This window comes from Passer montanus, unplaced genomic scaffold, assembly GCF_014805655.1.
Source record: "Passer montanus isolate IOZ18808 unplaced genomic scaffold, ASM1480565v1 scaffold224, whole genome shotgun sequence".
Taxonomy (NCBI): domain Eukaryota; kingdom Metazoa; phylum Chordata; class Aves; order Passeriformes; family Passeridae; genus Passer; species Passer montanus.
Window position 1 is genome coordinate 263,012 of NW_024366860.1, and position 9,152 is coordinate 272,163.

At 69.1% G+C, this 9,152-nt stretch overlaps 2 protein-coding genes across 2 annotated transcripts in view; one reads left to right on the plus strand and one right to left on the minus strand.

Annotated features, from left to right (window-relative positions):
- Positions 1–965: 965 nt before the first annotated feature.
- On the plus strand, positions 966–3,152 carry NUDT17 (nudix hydrolase 17; the record flags this gene model as incomplete). The annotated part of the gene is made up of 7 exons (XM_039710188.1): positions 966–1,181; positions 1,264–1,435; positions 1,531–1,556; positions 1,639–1,731; positions 1,812–1,910; positions 2,552–2,742; positions 2,829–3,152. Coding segments are annotated over 7 exons (978 nt in total), but the record flags the coding sequence as incomplete, so codon positions are not given.
- Positions 3,153–3,256: 104 nt separating this feature from the next.
- The window catches only part of LOC120502616, a 19,020-nt gene continuing 13,124 nt past the window's right edge, over positions 3,257–9,152 (minus strand). The window contains exons 23-33 of the mRNA XM_039710189.1: positions 8,017–8,233; positions 7,851–7,939; positions 7,481–7,545; positions 6,897–6,954; positions 6,736–6,806; positions 6,553–6,659; positions 6,040–6,245; positions 4,743–5,914; positions 3,890–4,122; positions 3,570–3,798; positions 3,257–3,277 (exon numbers count right to left, since the gene is read on the minus strand). Coding sequence (XP_039566123.1) covers positions 3,257–3,277; positions 3,570–3,798; positions 3,890–4,122; positions 4,743–5,914; positions 6,040–6,245; positions 6,553–6,659; positions 6,736–6,806; positions 6,897–6,954; positions 7,481–7,545; positions 7,851–7,939; positions 8,017–8,233 — 2,468 coding nt within the window. The remainder of the gene's footprint in view (positions 3,278–3,569; positions 3,799–3,889; positions 4,123–4,742; positions 5,915–6,039; positions 6,246–6,552; positions 6,660–6,735; positions 6,807–6,896; positions 6,955–7,480; positions 7,546–7,850; positions 7,940–8,016; positions 8,234–9,152) is intronic.

Genomic DNA, 9,152 nt, shown 5'->3' on the forward strand with positions numbered 1-9,152 from the left:
CCGATCTCCCGGAACGGGCCGGGACCGGGCAGCGGCCGGAGCGGGGCCGGGGGCGGCACCGGGGACCCCCGCAGCCCCCGCCGCGGGCCCGGGGCTGCCCCCGCCGCCCCGCTATAGATAGGCGTTAATCCCCGTTAATGAGCTCATCCTCATTAACGGCCGGGGGGGGTTTTGCACGCGCGTGTGCGCGGGCACGGCGGGGACGCCCCCGCCCCCCCCTTCCGTGCGCGCTCCCGAGCGTGAGACCCCCCCCCCAGGCACGCCTCGGTGTGTCCCCCTCTGTCCCCAGAGGTGTCACCTGCCACCCGCGTGTGGCCACTCGCCTCGCCCCGGTAGCCACCAGAGCTACTGGGATGTACTGGGAGTTACTGGGGCGTGCTGGGGGCGCCGAGCTGGCCCAGCGCGGTCCCCAGGTGTCACCCTGGCTGCTCCAAGGGGACTCTGGGGACATGCCGGGGTTGGGACGGCGGGGTGCCGGTGGGGTCCCCGAGGGGTGGCAGCGCCCGCGGCAGGTGGCAGTGTCGCCGGGGGGGGGACGGGGAGGTCGTGGGCACGTAGCACACGGGGGACACACAGGGGACACAGACAGGACACACGGGGGACACACAGGGGACAGGGGGACATACGCAAGACATGGGGGGACACACACAGGACACAGGGGACACATTAGGGACACACACAGGGGACAGGGGACACATGCAGGACACATGGGGACATATACAGGGGATAGGGGGACACACGGGGGACACACGCGGACACACACGGGGGACAGGGGACACACAGGGGACACACGGGGACACACACACGACACACGGGGGGACACGCACAAGACATGGTGGGACACACACAGGGGACACATTGGGGACACACAGGGGACAGGGGGCACGCACAGGACACACAGGGGACACACGGGGACGCACACGGGACACGGGGGACCCAGAACTGTCCCCAACCCCCGGTGACATCCCGTGGGCGGGGCCTTTCCCGTCACCTCCTGCAGGGCGCGGTCGCGGCCCCGCGGCGGCCCCGCGGTGACAGCGCGCGCGGTGTCCCCGCAGAGTGTCACCGGCGCCTTCTGCCCCCCGCACGCCGACTGGGCCCCGGTGAGCTGCGGGCTGCAGCGCGGCCGCTTCCTCATCTCCGATGTGCCCTTCCCCGGCTCCGCCGCCACCGTGCTCAAGGTGCGCGGGGCCGCCACCACCCCCGGTGTCACCGCGTCCCCCCCCAGTGTCACCGCCCCCCTGACATCCCCTGTCCCCGCAGAGACCCCCCTTCTGCCCCGCCAAGCTGGGGGGTGACACGCCGGGCGGCCGGGGGGGACAGCCGGGGGTGGCCGCAGCGGTGGCCGTGCTGCTGGAGGCCACCTGCGGCCACGTCCTGCTGACCCGCCGCGCCGCCACTCTGCGCCACTTCCCCAACGTCTGGGTGCCACCGGGTGAGCGCGGGGACGGGGGACAGCAGCGCTGGGGACCCCCCGCTCGGGGGGGGACAGCGGCTTCGGGGTCCCCTGACTGCTGTCCCCCCGCACAGGCGGGCACTTGGAGCCGGGAGAGGAGGTGAGGTGACCCCGCGGGAGGGCAGGGGGTGCCCGGGGGGGTGCGGGGACACGGGTGTCCCCTGACCCCCCCCGACCCCCAGCTGGTGGCCGCAGGGCTGCGGGAGCTGGCCGAGGAGACGGGGCTGCGCCTGGAGCCCGGCACCTTCTCCTGGCGCCTGCTCGGCCTCTGGGAGGTAACGACCCCCCCCAAACCGGGGCCGGGCAGGGGGGGACAGCCGCGGGTGCCCCACGGGTCACCCCTGCCCCCCCGCAGTCCCTGTTCCCCCCCTCGCTGAGCTGGGGGCCACCGCGCTGTCACCACATTGTCACCTACCTGGGGCTGCGCTCCGCCGAGCCCCGGCAGCAGCTGCAGGTGGGGGGCACCGGCACCTCTGGGGGGGGTCCCTCCATGGGTGGGGTCCCTCCGTGGGTGGTGGTCATCTCCATGGGTGGGGGGCACCTCCAAGGTGTCCCTGAGGGTTGGGGTCCCTGCATGGGTGGGGGGCACCTCCATGGGTTGGGGGCACATCCTGTGAGGGTCCCTCCATGGGTGGGGGGCACCTTCGAGGGGGTCTCTTCATGGATGGGGTCCCTCTGTGGGTGGTGGGCACCTCCATAGGTGGGGTCCCTGCATGGGTGGGGGGCACCTTCAAGGGGGTCCCTTCATGGGTGGGGTCCCTCCAGGGGTGGGGGGCATCTCCATGGGTGGGGGCAACCTCTGTGGGGGTCCCTCCATGGGTAGGGGGCACCTCTATAGGTGGGGTCCTTCCATGGGTGGGGGGCATCTCCATGGTGGGGGGCACCTCTTGAGGGGGTCCCTCCATGGGTGGGGGTCCCCTCTTGGCGTTGCATTCCCTCTCTGAGGGTCTCTCCGAGGGTGGGGGTCCCCCCAAGGCCAGACTGTTCCTCCCCTCCCGGGGCTGGGGTCCCTCCGTGGGTGGGGGTCCCTGTGGAGGTTGGGGTCCCCCCCACCGTGGGGGTCTCTCCCTCCCTCCACGGGGGGTCCGTACCCAGGCCCGGCTGTGTCCGAGCCCGTGTGAGGTCAGCGCCGTGGCCTGGCTGGAGCCGCGGGTCCTGGAGGCCATCGCGGCCACCGAGGACGGGGCCGAGGGACCGGGACCGGGATCAGAACCAGAACCAGGACCGGGATCGGGATCGGGATCGGGACCGGGATCATTCCCCGGAGAGCTGCCCGCCACCGTGGGGTGAGCCCCCTGCCCCGTGGGGACAGTGACACGGGGCTGGGACCCCCGGGGCTGTGGCCCCGTCCCTGAGCCGCTCCCTGCCCCAGGATCACGGAGCTGAGCGCCGGCGGCCTCCGCAGCTCCCGCATTCCCACCGGGATCCTCCTGCGCCGGGCCCCGGCCCGCGGCCCCGACCTGGAGCGCGTCAGCACCGGCACCAAATTCGCGCTGGGGAGGCGGCGAGGGGGCTGGGCCGGGGGCGGCGGGGACAAACTTCAGGGGGGATGAACTGCAGGGGAATAAACTTCAGGGGAAAAAACTTCAGGGGAATAAACTTCAGGGGAAAAAACTTCAGCAGGAATAAATATCCAGTGGGAATAAACTTTAGTGGGATCCCAGCAGGAATAAACTTCCAGTGGGAATAAACTTCAGTGGGAATGAACTTCAGGGGAATAAACTTCCAGTGGGAATGAACTATAGTGGGAATGAACTTCAGCGGGATCCCAGTGGGAATAAACTTCAATGGGAATAAACTTCAGTGGGATCCCAGCCCGTGCTGGAGTGGGGACGTGGAGACCCCAGGAGTGGCTTTGTGTGGTTTCGGGTGGATTGCAGGGGAGTGGAGCAGGGTGCAGCCCCTTCCGCGGGCTGTTGGGATGGGGACATGGGATGGGACACGGGCTAAGGACACAGAATAGGAGGACATGGAATGGGGACACGGGATGGGAACATGGGATGAGGACATGGGAGGGGGACACGGAATAGGACATGGAATGGGGACACCAAGCGGGACATGGGATGGGACACAGAATGGGGACATGGAACTGGGAGGGGACACGGAATAGGACATGGAATGGGGACACCAAGCGGGACATGGGATGGGACACAGAATGGGGACATGGGATGGGACACAGAATGGGGAATAGGACATGGAACGGGACACGGAACAGGACACAGAGCAGGACACAGAACAGGACACGTGTGTGGCAGTGTCCCGGTTTAATGCCACAGCCCTGCTCCCGCCTCGGCGCGCAGGATCCGCAGCAGCGCGGCGTGGACGCCCTGGTCCATGAATCCCTGCGGGGGAGGGAGAGCGGCTTTTCCCGGGATCCCACCCAAAACTGTGCCCCCACCCCCCCAGAGGGCCCGGGCGGGCCGGGGGTCCCACCTGGGCAGCGTGGAGGAGGTGGCTGCGGTACACGGCCACGGTGTCCCGGTGCTGCTTCTGCTGCACCTGGGGGGGCACAGGGTGGCGCTGGGTGGCTCAGGGTGACAGAGGTGACACGGTGTGACACCGGGCGCTGTCCTCACCTCCAGCTGGAGCTGCAGCCGGGCGCTGCGGCCCCGCAGCCCCAACACCTCGGCCGAGAGTTTCTCCGTCTCCACCAGCAGCTGCTTCAGCTGGGGGGGCAAAGGCAGGGGGGGATTTGGGGCACTGGAGGGGGGGTGGTGGCTCTCAGCCCCCCCAGAGCCCCCCTTGGTCCCTGTCAGCCCCCAGGGTCCTGCTGAGCTCCCCCCGAGGTGACCCCAAATGGGGCTGGGAGGGGGAACAGGAGGGGAATGGGATGGGATGGGATGGGATGGGATGGGATGGGATGGGATGGGATGGGATGGGATGGGATGGGGATGCAGATGGTGATGGTGATGGGAAGAACGGTGAGAAAGGTGGGATGGGATGGGATGGGATGGGATCAATGGGATGGGATGGGAAGGGGATGGGGATGCAGATGGTGATGGGAAGAATGGTGAGAAAGCGATGATGATGATGATGATGACGGAAAGAGGACTGGGAAGGGGATGGTGATGGGAAGGACATGGGGATGGATATGGGAGGAAGATGGGAAAGGGTCGGCAATGGGGACAAGGATGGGAAAAAGAGGAAGATGAGAAGGGGTCGGCAGTGGGGACAAGGACGCCAGAGGATGATGACGGGAAGGGTTCAGCAATGGGCACAAGGACGGCAGAGGATGATGATGGCATCGGTGGGATGGTTCTGGGGAGGTCCCCTCCCCGTCCCTCACCTTCCCGTCCTTGTCGCGGCAGGCGCGCTCCAGCCGGGCCGCGCGTTCCCGCAGCGCTGCCCGGCTGCGCTCCAGCCCCTCCGCCGTCTCCCGCAGCTCCCGCAGCTCCCGCTCCCTCCCGGCCGCCCTCTCCTCGGCCGCCGCCGCCGCCTCCCGCCACCGCTCCGCCTCCGAGCCCGGCGGGCCCCCGGCTCCCGGTTCTGCCGGCGTGTCGCCCTCGCCGTCGCTCCCGGGCGTTTCTCCGGGCTCCCCCTCCATCTCCGTGAGGAGCTGCAGGGCCTCGTGCTGCGAGCGCACCAGCGCGTCCAGCCGCCGCTGCAAATCCCGCAGAATCGCGGCCCCGGCGTCGCCGCCCGCCTCCCGCACCTTGGCTCCCAGCCCGTCCCGCAGCGCCCGCAGCTCCCGGCGCAGCCGCCGCGCCTCGTCCCGCTCGCCGGGATCCCGCAGCTCCCGCAGCTCCCGCTGCAGCCGCTCCCGCTCCCGGCCCAGCCGCGCCAGCTCCACCAGGAGCTTCCCGTTGCCCTCCCGCAGCTCCAGCAGCTCCCTCTCCATCCTCCCGCGCTCTCCCGGCGTCTCCTCCCGGTTCTTCCCGCCCGCAGCCGGCTCCGTGCCGTTCACCGGCTCCCGGCGGAGCTGTTCCAGCAGGGTTTGGGATTCCCGGAGCATCCTGGCGTGGATCTGGTCCTGCTGCTCCAGCGCCTGCTCCAGCCCCGCCGCCAGCTGCTCCCAAGGCGGCTCCCGGGGGGAATTCTCGGCTTCCCCACGCAGCTCCTGGCTCCGGGAGAAGGCTTCCCGCATCTTGGAGCACTCCTCTGCCAGCCAGGCCAGGAACGGGAGCAGCGCCGGGGCCTCGCCGCTGCCTTGTCCTCCTTGCCACTCTTCATCCCTCGTCCTCTTCCTCAGCTCCGCCACGCGCCGGGCCAGGAGCTCCAGGCAGGCGCAGTCATCCTCCTCACCCTCCTCATCCTCAGCCGCGTCCCGTCCCGGCAGGAGCCGCAGGAGCTCCCGCAGCCGCCGCCGGATGCCCCCGGCAGCTTCCTCCAGCCGCCGGCATTCCAGAGTCTTCCTCGCCAGCTCCTCCCGCAGCCACCGGGCAGCGCGCCCGTCCCGCTGCTCCTCATCTTCCTCCTCCTCTTCCTCGCCCTGGATTCCCACCTGTCCAGCGCCATTCTCTGCAGGAAGGAAAAACACAATCAATTTTTCCCAATTTTTACCAATTTTTCCCAATTTTCCCCAGTTGCTTTCCCGTTTCCCCCCATTTTTTCCCCTTTTTCTGGGGGGCTCCAGGAGGTCTCACCTCTCCTCCCGCAGTCTGGGAGCTTCTGCAGAGCCCAGCTCGGGGCGTCCCCGGTGACACTCCCGGTGACACTCCCGGTGACACTCCCGGTGACACTCCCGGTGACATTCCCGGTGACATTCCCAGTGTCCTTGTCCCTCTTGTGGCCCTGCAGCAGCTCGGCCACTTCCAGGCTGCCGTGAGCCAGGGCCAGCTCCAGCGCTGTCCTGAGCCGGGATGTGACACGGAGGGACATGGAGATGTGACACGGAGGGACATGGAGATGTGACATGGAGGGACAGGGGGACGTGGCACGGAGGGACACGGGGACGTGACATGGAGGGACAGGGGGATGTGACACGGAGGGACATGGGGATGTGACACGGGGACAGAGAACGGTGGCAGTGGGTGGCACAGGGGCACAGTGACACTGATGGCACCGTGACACAGTGGCACAGGTGACCCCCATCCCCTCCCCGCAGCGGTGACACCCTTGGGGACACCCCAGTGTCCCCAGTGTCCCCTGTCACCCACCTGCCATCCCTGTCGGCCAGCCCGGGCTGGGCCCCGCGCCGCAGGAGCTGGGCACAAACAGCCACGTGGTTCCGCTGTGCTGCCAGCATCAGGGGCGTCTGGCCGTGCTGGGGGGACACCTGGGGTGAGCACCAACCCGTGCTGTCCCCTGTCCCCCCCTGCTGTCCCCCTGTCCCCACTCACAGCGTCGGGGACATCCAGAGGGGCCTCGTGGTCACAGAGCAGGAGGACGCTGGAGGCGCAGCCCGAGGAGGCTGCGGGGGGCTGGTGTCACTGCAGGGCCTCTGGGGGACCCCTCTGGTGTCCCCCACAAGTCCCGGGGTGTCCCCGTGTCCCCTCCTCACCAGCCCAGTGCAGCGGAGTCCGGTTCTGCCCGTCCACGTGGCGCTCGTTGGCTCCGTGCTGGGGGGAATGGGAATGGGAATGGGAACGGCCCTGCTCCATCCCAGCCCTGCTCCCATCCTCATTCCTGTCCCTGTGTCCATCCCACCTCCATCCTCATCCTCCTCTGCATCCCCATCCCATCCCTGGCTCTATCCTGGTCTCCATGCCTGTTTTCACCCCCAGCTCCATCCCAATGCAATTCCCGTTTCCATCCCATTCTAGTTCCCATTCCCATCCCACTTCCATCCCATTCCAGTTCCTGTTCCAATCCAATCCCATCCCATTCCCATTCCCACCCTGTTCCCACTCCCATTCCCATCCCTCTCTTATCTCATTCCCATTCTCATCCTACTCCCATCCCATCCCACTCCAATTCCCGTTCCCATCCCATTCCCATTCCCATTCCCATTCCCATCCCATCCCATCCCATCCCATCCCATCCCCCCTCCCCTCCCATCCCACCCCACCCCATCCCATCCCATCCCATCCCATCCCATCCCATCCCATCCCATCCCATCCCACCCCGTTCCCGTCCCTCTCCCACCTGCAGCAGCACCTTCACACACTGGGGCTGGCAGGCGATGGTGGCCAAGTGCAGGGCGGTGCTGCCTGTGGGGACAGGAGGGGCTCTGGGGACACTCCCGGGGGACAACTGCTGCCCTAAGGGACACCCCCGTCCCTCAGGGGACACCCCCAGGGGACACCCCCGTCCCTCAGGGGACACCCCCAGGGGACACCCCCATCCCGCAGGGGACACCCCCAGGGGACAACCCCGTCCCTCAGGGGACACCCCCAGGGTGCTCCCGGGGCTCCCTGCCTTGGGCTGCAGGTCTGAGCTCCTCCACAGGTGACACCGGGACCTGCCTGGCAGTCCCCAAGGTGTCCCCAAGGTGTCCCCAGCTGTCCCCACCTACCGTCATCGTTGGTCCCGTTGACGGGAGCCCCGTGCTCCAGCAGCAGCGTCAGGCACTCGGTGAGACCCCCGCCCGCGGCCAGGTGGAGCCTGGGGTGGGGGGAGAGGTGGCCGTGACCCCTGTGCCCCCCCCCGAGCGCCCCAGTGTCCCCCCGGGGGTGACATACGCGGACTGTCCCCTGGCGTTGAGCTTGGCGGGGCGGGCGGCCTTGCGGGCTGCCAGGGCGGCCACCCGGGCCACGTCCCCGCGTGTCACCGCCTCCAGCAGCTTCTGGTCCTGCCGCGTCCAGCTCTCCACCTGCGGGACCCCGAATCCAGGACGGGACCCCAGAGCCCGCCCCGGGACGGGACCCCGCCGGTGCGGGACCGCGTCCAGCTCTCCACCTGCGGGACCCCGAATCCAGGACGGGACCCCCCCGGTGCGGGTCCCCCCGCGCTTGCCGTGCCTCAGTTTCCCCGCCGCGCGGGTCCCCGCGGAGCCGGGAGGGGCGGAGAGGCCGCGGCGTGTCCCGGCCTGTGCCCGCCCGGCTGGTTTGGCGAGTGCCACCGAGCCGGGCTGGGCTCCAGCGTGGCACCGCGAGGGGCGGCACCGGCACCGGCACCGGCACCGGGAACCGAGACCAGGTCTGGGAACGGGAACTGGGACTGGGAGCGGGGATGGGCTGGGGGCTGGATTCGGGTCAGGACTGGGGCTGGGATTGGGGTGGAGGCTGGGAATGGGGCTGGGATTGGGACTGGGACAGGGATTGGGGCTGGGACAGGGACAGGGATTGGGGCCGGGATCAGAATTGGGATTGGGGCTGGGACAGGGATTGCAGCCAGGATCGGGACCAGAATCAGGGCTGGGACAGGGTTTGGGATTGGGATTGGGGCTGGGATTGGGAATCGGGGCTGGGACAGGGATTTGAGCCAGGATCGGGACCGGAACCGGGGCTGGGAGTGGAATTTCTCTGGGATCGTCGCAGCTGGAGCGGGGTCGGGACTGGGGCAGCAGCGGGGCTGGCACTGGGGGCGGTCACAGCCGGCAGCGGGCTGGGATCAGGCTGGCACCGGGACGGGGCTGGCACCGGGGCTGGCACCGGGATTGGGGTGGCCGTGGCACCGGGGCTGGCACCGGGGCTGGCACCGGGGCTGGCAGCCGCCACCGGCCCCCGTTCCCAGGCGGGACTCACCGTCACCTGCGAGCTGGAGCAGGAGAACATCCTCTTCATGGCCGGGACCCCCGGCCCCCCCGCCGCGGGACCCCCTCCCCTCCGCTCCCGGCCCCTCGTGGCTGCGGGACCCCCGGGAGCCGCCGCTCCGG